The 14,793-nt window shown below is 33.5% G+C and overlaps 2 protein-coding genes and 1 long non-coding RNA gene across 3 annotated transcripts; 1 reads left to right on the plus strand and 2 right to left on the minus strand.

Annotated features, from left to right (window-relative positions):
* The first annotated feature begins 398 nt into the window (after positions 1-398).
* Positions 399-1,854, plus strand: LOC122579733 (putative glycosyltransferase 7). Its single transcript, XM_043751960.1, has one exon. It carries the CDS (start codon positions 423-425, stop codon positions 1,704-1,706), a length of 1,284 nt encoding a protein of 427 aa, XP_043607895.1. The 5' UTR covers positions 399-422; the 3' UTR covers positions 1,707-1,854.
* Positions 1,855-5,145: 3,291 nt separating this feature from the next.
* On the minus strand, positions 5,146-5,833 carry LOC122609674. Its single transcript, XR_006325366.1, has 2 exons — positions 5,640-5,833; positions 5,146-5,560 (listed from the first exon to the last, which is right to left on the minus strand). It is a non-coding gene; the product is annotated as an uncharacterized LOC122609674 (long non-coding RNA).
* Positions 5,834-8,795: 2,962 nt separating this feature from the next.
* Positions 8,796-12,375, minus strand: LOC122611290 (pyruvate kinase, cytosolic isozyme). The gene is made up of 4 exons (XM_043784294.1): positions 12,235-12,375; positions 10,970-11,245; positions 10,157-10,618; positions 8,796-9,747 (listed from the first exon to the last, which is right to left on the minus strand). Exons 2-4 carry the CDS (start codon positions 11,225-11,227, stop codon positions 8,935-8,937), a joined length of 1,533 nt encoding a protein of 510 aa, XP_043640229.1. The 5' UTR covers positions 11,228-11,245; positions 12,235-12,375; the 3' UTR covers positions 8,796-8,934.
* Between the last annotated feature and the right edge of the window lie 2,418 nt (positions 12,376-14,793).

The following is a 14,793-nucleotide window of genomic DNA, read 5'->3' on the forward strand; positions in this document are numbered from 1 at the left end:
CCTTACTAATCCGTCCGGAGGCACGACAATTATTAGGGATAAACCTTGCCCCATCAGAGTTGAACTTGGTATACCCAAACCAATCCCTCATAGAAGGACTATCTACATCTCAAAGTTGTTAGAATGAAGATTCAAACATGAGACCTATAGGTTACCATGAGAACTTCAAACCATTACACCAACTCATCATTGATTATTTTCTAATTAACCATTGACTTTAAATACATAAATTATTCAGCATGGTATTTTTTTTTTTTAATTTCAAAATGGAAATAAAATATGTCAAATGTTCATTCTAGTGTACATAATCTATGTATATAACATAAAATATATAAAAATAAATTCTCATGGTATATAAGCACCCTTTACTTTGGAAACAAAAAAAAGTGCACCATCATTATTATCAATATCAAAGTATCAAAATGGTTGTATTCTCTCACCCAAATTGGCGTAAGCCAAATATTCGGACACTTGACCGTCCGTCCATCTTTCTCGCCGGGGCTGTTTCAGCCTTAATATTTCTTTGGGCCTTTTTCTTCTTCTCAACTCTCGACCCCAAAATCGTTTCCTGCAAATGTAACAAACAACCCGACCCGGCATCCAACCTCCAGTTCGACCCACCAGTCACAACCTTTTACGACGACCCATCTTTCGGTTACACCGTAAACAAACCGATAAAAAATTGGGACAGTAAAAGAAAAACATGGCTCAAATTGCACCCGTCCTTTGAGCCCAGTTCGAAGGACAGGGTATTTATAGTAACGGGCTCACGGTCGACTCCATGCAGGAGCCCGACAGGAGACCATTACTTGTTACGGTTTTATCGTAACAAAGTTGATTATTGTCGTATTCATGGTTACGATATTTTTTATAACAATGTGTTACTAGACCCGGAAATGCCTTCATGTTGGGCCAAGATTGCGACTGTGCGAGCCGCAATGGTGGCCCACCCAGAAGCCGAGTGGATTTGGTGGCTTGATGAGGATGCTGCATTTACGGATATGGAATACAAGATTCCGTTTCATAAGTATAAGGATTATAATTTTGTTGTTCATGGTTGGCCGAAGGAAGTTTATGAGAAAAAGAGTTGGTTAGGGTTAAACGCCGGATCATTTTTGATCCGGAATTGTCAGTGGTCTTTGGACTTTTTAGAGTCATGGGCTGATATGGGCCCACGATCACCAAATTATGATAAATGGGCGGATACTTTATTAAATGTTTTCAAGCACGAGTCCGATGACCAGACCGCACTTGCTTATTTGTTATTAAAGGATCACGAAAAATATTTTGGGAAAAAAATGCTTATCGAAACCGGTTACTATTTAGAAGGGTATTGGGTTTTAATAGTTGATACGTTAAAAAATATAACCGAAAGGTATCTGGAGATCGAGACGAGAGCGGGAATGTTACGAAGGCGACATGCCGAGAAAGTGAGCGAACGGTATGGCGTGTTACGAGAACCATCGTTAAAGGACGCGGGTAATGAGTTTGGAAGCTGGAGAAGGCCTTTTGTGACTCATTTCGCGGGTTGTCAACCGTGTAGTGGGAAACATAATCCGTTGTTTACCAGCAAAAGTTGTAGGGAGGGTATGAACAAGGCTTTAAATTTCGCGGATAATCAAGTTCTTCGAAATTACGGGTTCGTTCATCGGAATTTGTCGGATTCATCAGTTGTTTTGCCTTTACCGTTTGATTATCCTGCGTGATTAGTATAGAATTTAATTAATCATTTGTGATGTATTAGTGTTATTTTCTCCCTTTTTTGAACATATTTTGGAGCTAGATTTAGTATAGAAATAAAAGCTTCATTTGTTGTCTTAATTTGGATTCGATATAACTTTGAATTTGATATAACTTTGTTGTTATCCCCAATATCTGGGTAATATTTGGACGCATCGTAGAGTTAATTTAGTACGTATAAAAACACATAACATTTTGGTTTGTATATATGATGTAGGTTTCGAGCGTCACGTGTTGCCATTTCTTAGAGTTCATCCTTATGTTGTATTCTTTGAAACAGAAAACGCAGAATTCAAATTTCAAATACTCAATTTAAGGATTCACCCTTCAAGACAAAAGATTGAGTTTGGATTCGACAAGAATCTTGTCGATATTACCAAGATTGTTAAACGAAATTCTACAGGTTTTAATTAAGAAGCATTAAATAATTATATATTTGTCATAAAATTTAAAGACTGAGCTTTTAATATGAAAATGTATAACATTCTAAATAAAATCTTAAGAGCTATATTCTATCATTTTTCTAAAATAAAATATCAAACAAATCAATATGTTACTTGTTTCTTTTTCTTTTCTTTTCTTTTTGGTAAATCTGTTCCACTATTAAAGTATTTCTAAATCCGTTTTAGGCGCCTGGTATCTCGACCATATTTTTGGTAACCCGACCAGACTATTAATGACAGGGGGCCCGCTTTTATTCTACCTGATTTGCCATTACAGACATGGGGCCCACACTATTTTGGAGCAATATGGTCGAGATACCAAAAATTTTGGTTGAGATACACCATCCGTTTTAAAATCATCTATGTCCTGCGTATTGTCAAAAAGTAAGAGTTTTATCAATTGGGTTAACCTTATTTTTTCTATATTAATTTGAAAATTTATATTTTTGGTCTCTAGAACTCACAATATATAAAGATATCACTTCAAAGTCGAAAACTTAGATTTTTATTCATAAAGTTAGACATTTTTTTTTTTTTTTTCGCATTTTACTCCACGACTAGACATTGTCTCATTTTGGCCGTTAAGAGAAACTGAATGAGTTAAAATTAGAATGATTCTAGCCCATCTATAACACCAGTTAACCCGTTTATGACACAAAAAATTAGTAGAATGAAGCAAATTAAAGAGGATGAGCATCAATCTTTTGACTAAAAATGCCACCCAAAGAACAACTTTAAGCAGGCAGCCAGACAGGGGTTCATACTCATACTGATATAGCAAGGAACGCATCTTCTGAAAAGTCAAAGGTAGAAGAAGCCTCAAAGGAAGCGCAATGGATTTAATCACGTGAAGATCTGAATCATTTCCCACGATCCAAAGTCCCAAACAAGATCTCAACCAGTAATAAATGGACATGGACTATATTATTATCATATTATTGTAGTAGCCAGGTATTAAATGTATATTACTCGTATTATTATTATTTTGATAACCAAGTAATAAACTGACATGGAGCATATCATCATTTCTTAAAAAAAGTATAAGGGGGCGTTTAGTAGGAGCATTATTGAGAATGAAAATGTAATAAAGAATGAAAATAGTAGGAAAGAAAATGAGTATTTGGAAAGAGAATAATTACATTGTTAGGTAACAACAGAGAATCATAATAAGAGAAATATAAAAAATAAACAAATTAATATGAAATTTTTTTTTTTAACAAAAACTAATTATAATATCATAATATAAATAATTAAAATTAATAATTAAATACATGAGAAAAAAAAGGTACTTTGATTCCATTCTTCACTATTTTGGGAGGAATCATGAGAATGGAAATGATTCCCCTTTCTACCTCTTCATTTCCATTCTCTTGTGTAACCAAATAAGGGAAGTGATTCTCATTCCATTTTTACCATTTTCATTCCACCCTACTAAACACCCCCTAAGGGATCAGTGGCTCACCCCCAATTTTAGCCATCTCAAAAATCAAATTCTGATTACATTATAAATGATTTGTTCTCTCAGTGTTAGTGAATATAGTGTAGCTAAGCCTTCTCATCAACTTTACATTTGACAAGATTCGAACTTTCACCAATCCGAAAATAAAATATGAGTGGAAAACTTCCTAATCACTAGGTAAGACCACAATGGTTAATATCGAAAAGTTTTCTAAATAAATTACTATATTAATAAGAAAATTTTTTAATGAATAAACCAAAATAGTCAAGTCATTTAAATAAAATTTTATATTTGTCGACAAAATGAATTGTACAAAAGCTCTCCTGTTGATCAATGGTGACATTAAATTGTCTTTATAGTTAAAAAAATATATATAATCATATAAATTTAGCAGTCATGGATGCATGGAACAGACATTTTAGGCCAACCTCTATCAATAGTAAGGATTTGTCAACACCTTCAATATCAGACATATCACATTAGATAAGAAATAGATCAATCCTCTATGAAATTTCATGGAAAGAAAATACGAAACATCTACAAAATTGTCTTTTGATTGGTTACATATAATATTTAGAGCAACTTCCTATACATTGATATAGAGACATGAGTAATTAAAGATCTAGAATTATATAAATATCTAGAGTAATAATATTGTTAAGTTAAGAAACATGAGTAATTAAAGATCTAAAATTCTAGAATATTATAACTTTGGCCTTTATTGTACATGTTCTACAACAAACATAAACATTTTGAACAAGTGAGTTCGGTAATCGGTATGAACTCTTGAAAATGGTCTTATGCTGATGATTTGGTTACCCGTGCTATTTAACGTACACAAAAACGGATAAGATAATGGTGGTTGGTACTTGGTACCAAGAAAAGGAAGAAGGTGAAATATGAGGAAACCCCTCACAAAACTATATCAAAGTACGAGCATTTTAGCAATTCTTTCTTCGTCGATCACAATATGCCAACATATGGCGAGACATATCTATATCATGTTTGTTTCTTTGGAGAAAACACCACGTTTACTTCTTCTTTTTTTTTACTTATACAATTAATCAAACTATAAGCTAACAATAATACGTAATGTAACCTGCAATACCTTATTCTATTAAAAATGTCAACTGTATATAGTCACGAATATGACACTCGATCCGTCCATAAAAGAGACAGACAATATATCTAATAATATGACCACAACCAAGCCATCATCTTGGATCTCAACATCTCATCTTATTTTCATATACTACTCGAATATATTGTTCTCTTGTTTTATTCTGAGCTAGCTTGTTAGTTATGTAATGTCAAGTTGAGTCTTCTACTGTTAAAAAAAAGAAATATATGTCAAGTTGAGAGCGTTTGTGGATAGTCAATGTCATTTACTAGTCCTGTTTCTCAGCCAAACCAATACGTTAGTAGTCTCTGTTACTTGAAAAGGATGGAAGAACATCTGTAGTTCTCGGTAAAATAAAATGAGTATTAAAACAAAACAATAAATTTATCTATATTGAAAATCACCATACATCATAAAAATCATCGTGCATCAATACATATACTTGTTCTTTGTGAATTCCATGCATCAATTTTATTATGATCTAAAAGTCAAATTGTGAACAAAAGGTAGGTAGTTTATCTTTTCTAAAAGAGTAAACCAAATATTGTGAAAAAGAAACGTGTTACATGACAAATTTGAGCCAATCAAGGAGTTATATTTCAACTCTGAGCCAATCAATGGGTCAGCAAATTTTCGTGATGTGTTAGTCCATGTAAGAATCGACGTTGACATATTCTAATCCAAAAATTCACCTCCTCTTTATGATAGATTTTCCGGCAAGAATTATGCACATCTTGCAGCTCCGGTGAAGCGTTTTACAGTTCTCTAGTTATATTATGTCGAGCAAATCCAGCTAACCTGAATATTAGCCCGAGTTACAGATTGACCATAGTTCTTGTTGAAAAAAATGTCAAAAAAATAAGATGCTAAGGTGTACCTTTACATGGACTACCAAATGAACATTTGTTGACTCTTCAAGTAAAAAACATATTTTTAGGCTATCGTGTTGGTGAGGCCTTTTCAATTATTATATATCTAATTTTAAAAGGAAAAAAAATAAAATTAAAAGAAGTTTAGATATTTAATAAGGTAGACTAATTAGACAATTTTAATGAGGGTAAAAAATGAAAATAAAACAAATCAAAAATACAAATGAAAGTTATTAAGCTACTCCTTAGAACATCTCCAATGATAAAAAGCTTTTAATAGCTTTTTTTGTTGCCACTTCATCAATCCATTAACTTCAAGCTTTATAAAAAGTCATTTACTCCAATGATAGCTTTTTCTAAAGCTTTTTTTGATTAAATAACCTTGATTTGAAAAAAAGCTTTTGCTCAATAGCTTGATCAATATTAAGCTTTTGACAAAAAAAAAGCTTTTGTACCCAATGATATCAAGTTTTTGAAAGACTTTTTTCCTTCAAAAAAACTTTTGATCAAGTTCCATTGGAGATGCTCTTATAAGGAAATTCCTTTTGTTCCATTATTTATCAGCTTTTCTCTTTCCTATAACACCCCAAGAACATCACCTCCTTATAACCCTCTATTCTTCCTCTCACATTACGTTAAATGCGCGTCTAAACTTAGAAAAAAACACCAGACGCCGCCTTGGACGCACCCCGTGCTAATAGCGTCTTCCCTCTCCAACGTATCAGATGGCATCGGACGCAGGGGGAAGACACCCTATAAGGACCGGCCTTAAGAGGTAAAAGTGAAAATTGTATGAATAGCACTTGGAAAGAAAAAGTGTTTGCAACCACATTTAGCTACTTAATGACTTATTTTGATTAAAAAAAAAAAAAAGCTTTTGATTTTCTCCCGTTGGAGATGCTCTGAGTATAAGATAATAAGAATGACAGAATGACTATCTACTAAATGCATTGTTTGGTTAATAGGTTTGGTTTCTGGATGTGCCAATTTGTTAAGAGATCCTAATATGTCTCATGTTGCAAAATCCCATCCATCCGGGAAGCAATACAGAGCTGAGTGGACCTTATGGTTCAATAAAGATGCTGTGATTTAGTGTTTACTGATGGAGTTCAAGCTCACTTTCTATCTGTGCAAATATCTGCATAAATTCGATAATGATAAGGAAACCTGATAGAATCATTTCTGATCAGACTGCCAATGGTCACTGGACACCGGGACTCATGGTGGGCTAATGATCAACGATCAAGTGATGCCGAGTCACCTTTCGTTGAAGGAACACAAGCAACGTTCAGGAAAAAGATTATTGTAGACGATGGATATTTTCTAAACAGGTTCAGTGTAGGAATCGTTGACATCCTGAAGAAACGGTGCCCATTTGTGAATTGTGACTCATTTTGCCGGTTGTTATATGCTTAAGGGAAAGCATAGCCTGTCGGTAACCGGAGACCGTTGACAGAATGCCATGAATATCTCGTAACGGCGGACCCCTGTTAACAGGTATATCACATATATATCGGGGTTAAGGGCTTAAGGCTGGTATTTACAGCATTGCTATTTACCAAATTACTTTGGTTTCGCTTGCGCCATTTGATTACCCAGTATGTTAAACTACGAGAGTTTTGTGAAGGTCTGGAGCTTCAGTAACATGTATTAAATTGACTCACCATAGGATCTTCACAATAATTGTCATTAGACTAAATTTAGCGACGTAATGTTTCACTTGCCTTTCAGCAGATTTAGTTTAAGTATGTTGATGGCCACAGGTCCACATATTCAATAATATTTAGAATCTTCTTTTTTTTTTTTTACTTTGGAGAAACAACCTTTCCTCTCTAAATCTCCCTAACGTGTGTTGTGAATGTGAATAAAGATTTCTGAGCCTTCTTGCCTCGGAGATACCCTGTGGGAGCGAATTTAAGCGATGTTTTGAAACCTGGACCATTCATTGAATTGGATGACATCTCCACCTTTTGACCAGAAAAACAGAGGATTTTCACATCATGCTGGAAAAGATTGCAGGTTTTTAGATCTTGTTGACGAGTTTCTTTTGTGGCACACAAAATGAAAACACATAAAGTAAACTCAGCGGGTTTGATAAAGAGTTTCAAAGTTCAACAGAAATTTTTGTGTAGGTTTTAGTCGATAATCTTAAATTGGCCAGCTCCTGGTGTTTACCGGGAAGAACCAATTCAAGCTTTAAGACACGGTTACCCTGGCGGTTCTCGGTCCGAATGGCTGGTTCAGGTTTCAAAACATTGGGTTTACGGGCATCTCCATGATTGATGCTATTATTTCCAATGTTACAGTACATTGTGTAAAAATACAGCCAATAACTTATTATTTATTATATTAATACTATAGTAAATCTAATATAATGAAAGAATTAGACATATTCTGTATAACAAAATTTATAATTGCACTCTTCTAAACAGACTGGGTAGGTTTTTCTAGATAAGGTAACCCTCATATGAAAGATGTCATCCTCAAAGAGACTATACAGATGATTGTATTTGGCTTCAATAAGATTTATATATAGCTCAACCAAAACCATGTCCCAAGGTCATCTATAGGTTGCTGTTTCGTTGGTCCTCACCAACACCAATAATACTATACCATGCCTGCCCCAACTAACTACGTCACACCGAACCATGATCTTAGGTTTAAATCAGAAACTAATTTACGAATGCTAAACACTCCAACTGGTGTACTACAAGGTTTCAAAGTAGATTGCAGCTATATTGTGAGGGAAGTTTTACTCATATGGTGTATCAGTTTTGGTATATCTTGAATGGGCTAGCTTTGTTCCGTATTGGTTTAAATATCTCAGTTGACCTAAACATCTACCCATGCATTTTGGACTGTCCTTGCCTAAAAGACACATAACAGAATTACAGAACTGATTCTAATCATAAATGATCAAACACATAAATAATCTATATGAATAGTTCTAGCCTTTCTATCAACAATAAGACAATAAATCATCCTGAATTGGCTTGGGCCATACCCTAAATCACTAGACCAACAATAATCTAAATTGTTCATTGCAAACAACCTGCTTTTAAGTTCAATACTTCAAGCAATCTTGTTAACTTAAGGTGAGCCCATATAGGTCCATGCATTTAATTTAAGGTTCAGTCACAACCCTTGTCAATACCAGACTCTAGTTAGTCAAATTTACCATTTGATTACAAAACTTGATATTAAGTTCTTATTTTAACTGGTCCATGATCACATATGATCCGAATAATTAACTTAAAACAGGGTTTAGGCAACACATAGAAACCTGACTTAATTTTAATTGTCTTACTTGACTACGCAGATCTTGATGACAGATGCAGCACCAATACGGTGGAGTGCGACCACAGCATCACCTTTCTTGCACAGCCCTTTCCCAGATGCTGATTTTAAAGCAGCTTCCAAAATCACCTCAGTGGACTCAGCATCAGTTGCCTTAGCAGATCCTTCAGCAAGGAGCGGAATCAATCCTCTGTAAACAAGACTATGTCTAGCTGGAGTCTCGTCACTACAGGTCCAGTCAAACGAGTCAGTCGATAAAACAGGAACCACCACTGACAGAATCGGGACTGCTGGCCGATATTTCGCCACTAGCTTAGCTGTAGTTCCACCCCGGGTCAGAACCACAATGAGTTTGGCTCTAGCTTTGTTAGCTGTTCTAACAGCCGACGATGCAAGCGACTCTAACGGGCTCATTGGCAATGGGGTTGACCTTATCATCTCTTTAAAAATGATTCCATAGTCAAGAGATGATTCTGCTTCAATGCAGATACGGGCCATGGTCTTGACCGCAATCTCAGGGTATGCACCAGCTGCACTTTCTCCACTAAGCATGACACAATCGGTGCCATCAAGAACAGCGTTTGCCACGTCGGTGGCCTCAGCACGGGTGGGTCGAGGTGATTTGATCATAGACTCGAGCATTTGTGTTGCAGTCACCACAGGCTTGCCAGCAAGATTACATTTGTAGATCATCATTTTCTGTGCCAAGAAGATCTTCTCTACTGGAATTTCCATTCCTAAATCACCACGTGCAACCATGAATGAGTCGGTCTCGCGCAAAATCTCATCAAAGTTTATAACTCCTTCCTGGTTCTCAACCTGCAAAAAAATTTGATACCCATTTAGAATAGTTAATTCCCCTAAACCCAAAGATATCTGATGGTTGATAAGCATCCGTAACCACCAAAATAAATGTGCACTTAAGAGGGGGTGTTTGAATATTTGTTTTGAAACCGGGTATTTGAAATTATGCTTCAGAATATTTGAAATTTAGGGTCAATTACTCAGTTCCGGATAATCAAGTTAGGTTGTAACTGCAAGTATGTTTTCTACGGTCGTTCTAGGAATAACTTTCTTAAATTTTCAAAACTCAAATAGCCAAATATCCTATTTTACAACTTCAAATACCATCTCTTATTAGTTATTTTCTTACATCTAAAATCTTATCATCTGATTCATATTAATAAAAAAATTTAAAAGTAATTTGATCTCAGGAAATAAATGATACCTTTGACATCAACTGAATATTTTTGGCATGTGGGCCAAGAACTTTGCGAACATTTACAAGATCAGATCCCTTACGAACAAACGAGAGTGCAATCATATCAATATTATTAGGGACACCCCATTGAAGAATATCTTCTTGATCCTTTTCCGTAAGTGTTGGAAGATCAACTACTACACCAGGGAGATTCACATTTTTCCGCTCACCTAACATGGCGGTGTTCTCACACCGGCATCTAACTGTCCCGGATGCCGTATCACAAGACAGGACAGTTAGGGTAATGGTGCCATCAGCACACAAGATGGTGTTGCCGGGCTTTAAGTCAACTGGCAATTTCTTGTAGCTCATAGATATAGTCTCCTCATCCCCTTTAATGGTGTAATCCGTGCTTATAGTGATCTCATGCCCTTCCTTGAGTTGGATGGGTTTCTCATTCTTTAAAAATCCAGTTCGAATCTCAGGTCCCTGCATGAAGAAAACAAAAAACAAAAATCAATTCTAACTCTGTCCTAACCAATCTTAGTCACAAACCTGATTTGGATCAAGGACAAAACTATCTTTCGTAAAAGATAAATTATTCAACAAATTGGAGTAAAAATTTAAAAATCTTCATATTACTTACAAAGCTTTGGTATAGACTATATTACAAAAAGGAGTAGTCTTATTTAGTGAAGTTATAGTATTGCAAAAGTAATCAATTCATACTCAAGTTGACAAGGACAATTCACTCTGGTCCAACAACAAACACACAAAGTGATTGGCCTGATTTAAATAAAATCTTGATCGCATATGCAAAAGACAACTTTAAACTTTCACCTTTGTATCAAGCATAACCGCGCACAAGATCTGAGTATTTTGCATGGCAATGCGAAGATTATTCAATGTCTCTTGATGATACTCGTGGGTACCATGTGAAAAGTTGAATCGGGCAACATTCATTCCAGCTCTTAGTAGCTTTTCACACATCTCCACAGAGCGAGAAGCAGGGCCCAATGTGCATACAATCTTTGTTTTTGGAATACGCCCGTCATTAGGAAGGTCCTTCAAGATCCCCTCAATGTCTATGTTTGACATCTTAATCACTTAGATTATCTGTACCCCAAATTTTACCGACACAAAATGGTTAAGTATGCATGTGGAATTTAATATGAATGGTCAACTAGTATAAACTTCAACTAGTAGCACACGGTGCAGAGAAAATTGTCAAAGTTCAAATATTCACAATAACATAATCAGACGACTGTAAGTATTTCGAAATGATCTAAAAAGCTTTAAATCCTATTAAAAACTTTGGATGCCCTACTCTTAAAAAACATCATTACAAACCTACATAATAACACAATTTGAACTATATTTACATAATCAGATAATCTTGGGACTCCAGTTCCATGGTTCAAAAACAGAACCCGGGCCAGAAACACAATAACTCAAACCGTAAACATCCAAATTCGATTTCAGCATCTACTAATTCAGTCATCGTATGTGACACAATCCACCGCATTCCTTTAGTTTCTCATATAAATTTAATTAGCCTTTCCAGATGATCTAATTATGAAGAAAAACACAACCCTCTTCTTCCAACTGGCCAACTACCACATTTCCAAACCTAATATTAAAAGTTGTAATTTAATAATAAATATTACAAGACTATATAACTCACAAATAAACTATTCTTACGTGTGTCATTTATGTTTAAATTTTACTCGTAATATTTTTTTCCAGTTCAAACTAAACAAAATTGAGGATAAATTTTTACCAAACCAAAAGCTTCTTGAATTCCGTCTCACAAAACACAAAAGTCTTGTACACTATCTACAAACCCATCAAGGTAAAAAAAAATCACTTTTTTATCTCTCAGATTTACATCTTACAAAGTTACAAGTAGATAAAATTTACAAAACCAAACACTAAATACATACACAACCATGTCACTAGAAAGTAGATCCAGCAAATACCCACAAATCAAATATCACTTCATTCCATAAAAAAAACAGCAATATCAAAAATTAAAGCTGAAAAGGTTGAAACTTGACATATAAACATGTAAAAAGAAAAAGACCCAGAAGCGAAAAGGCACTCACATAGCTATAAAGCAGCAGTCTTGAAGATCTTTTGAGGTTTAATATTTGCACTTTTTTTATAATAAAAATTATATTACTGTATTTTGTAAATGGGGAATGAATGAAAATGAAAGAGACCGACTGTTGTGACAAGAAAAAGGGTTTATACGTGTTTTGCGTGGGGAGGTGTTTATAATTGTATTGATACAATTAACAGTACTTAGTTTGGAAAAACGGGCAGCAGCCAGTAGTTTTGAGTCAAACATGACATGCGTCATAGTCAAGTGATGTAGCAACTCGGTTATTGAGTTCAATGTAATTAACAAACTTCTTTTTTTCCCACTTTTTTTTCATTATTATTTTAAAAAAACATTAAGTAGTACGAGTATCTAAAATTAAATGAGCATGGTACCCGCGTAATGCGGCGGCGAGCCGGTGATAACAGTGGTGGCAATATCTATTGGTGTAGGTAAAACGTAAAAGTATTTGATTTAAAGGGGTTAGTAGAGATATTTTATAATATAATAGACTAATGGTGTAATTTAATATTAAGAGTTAGATGATGATTTAACTCATTAAGGGTATTATGGTCAATTCGCATATCCCATTTGTGTAAACTTTTAATAGGGGTTATAATTTTTATATAGTGGTATAGATAAGTGGGAAAAATAGAAAATAACTAATACTCCTAACAAAATAATCTAAAAATCCTCCTAACACTTTAAGAGGATGACATGTGGTATCCACTAGTTTTCTTTCCTAATCTTGCCCCCGATTTTTTCACATGTCATAATCCAATAGTTAAGAGGATTTTTAAGTTATTTTGTTAGGAGGATTAATCATTTATCAGGAAAAATTATACTTCGTATTACTTTCATTTAATCATAATAAATTTGTACTAAAAGAAAAGGAATTGAAGATAAAACCTTCTATCCAAACAATTGATAAAAATAAAAAAAAAAAAAGAAGAAAAAAGAAAAATGAAATCGAGATGACGGAACAATTAACAATTAGAGAAAAACTAAACATAGATAAAGATATTATTAGATGTATGTATAATTTGACTATACATGTATAAACGGATTTTATCACATGTATAATTTATATATGAACTTATTATCTTGTGTGTTATGCATAATTTAAAAATTCTTACTTTTTTTTCCCCAAAAGATTAGAGTTTTCACATGGAGCTTTGTCTGTATATACCAAGTTTTAAGTAAAATAAAACAAGTATTAAAGTAAAACAAATAAAATAATAGACTTTTTTTAACTAAAGATCACCGTGCATCATAAAAATCATTGTGCATCAATTGCTTCGTGAATCTTTGTATATCAATTTAACAATGATATAAGAGTTAAGATCTTATTCTATTTGTTTTACTTTAATATATTTGTCTTACAATATACAACCCCTATATATCAAACTATACTATAAACTATTTGTTTCTGTCAAATTTTTTCAACTTTTAACTTTTCAACTACTCATTTTTTCTCTCCATTCAAATCTCAACAATTCATTTTTTTGTACTCTTTTTCATAAATCATTTTAATTTTCCAATTCATTCAAACTATTTTATCTAAAAAATCATACGTCGATAAATTATAAAAGTTGTATGAGTGTTCTTAGAATTTCATGTTCTTTCATTAGAGAGGTCATTCGGTATACTTTATACAAAGTTTTAAATCCGAGGGCGGAGCCTGTAGGGCTAAGACATTTGGCTATAACACTCTATAACCTATCACCTCATATGACTTATCATACTCTATGACCTATCACTCCACCATCTCACCACCGCAACGCGCGGGTACTTTTTCTCGTATCAATATATAGGTATTTTTACTAGTTTTCAACTTTCAATGTGTTGAGTACGTAGAGAGTGATTCTTCATTCTATATATATTTAATTAATGATAATAATGATTTTAGTAGTAAAATGTTTTTTTAGCTAAACATAGGTATGAGATTTTTTATAAGGAAAATATTAATCATTTTGAAAATAAGTATAAAAATCCTTTTAAAATCATAAAACGATGAAATATAAATTTCATTAATTTTCTTTCATAATCTTATCATTTGATTTTAACATCTATCATTATTTTATGGTAATGAGTATTTTTTGAGTTATTAATTTAGCGGAATTAATCATCTTTAATATATATTAAAACAAAACTCTTAATTTAAATTTGAAAAGGTATTAGCTATTGATTACATTTTATCTTTTATTTTCCATCATTAGATTTTTTTAATGACATAATCATTGACCCAAGAATTTGTCAATAATATTTTTTGTTCTCATACTTTACTTATTACAATTTACTTTTATTTATTTTAGTTTAGTAAATTACCTAATTTACTTTTATGTATTCTTTAATGTTATAACTTATAAAAGAATCATTTATTTATATAGTGTATATATATATATAGGGATAAGAATATAAGGCTGTCGGACATCTAAACTTAGGTGTGGAACACTCACATATTGTTTTTATAATCCATAAAAATCACGGGGGCGCATGCATTTATTCATTAAATAAGAAATAATAAAATATTAGTATGTGAGGGGTTCCACACATAAGCTTA

Source organism: Erigeron canadensis, chromosome 8, assembly GCF_010389155.1.
Source record: "Erigeron canadensis isolate Cc75 chromosome 8, C_canadensis_v1, whole genome shotgun sequence".
Classification (NCBI taxonomy): domain Eukaryota; kingdom Viridiplantae; phylum Streptophyta; class Magnoliopsida; order Asterales; family Asteraceae; genus Erigeron; species Erigeron canadensis.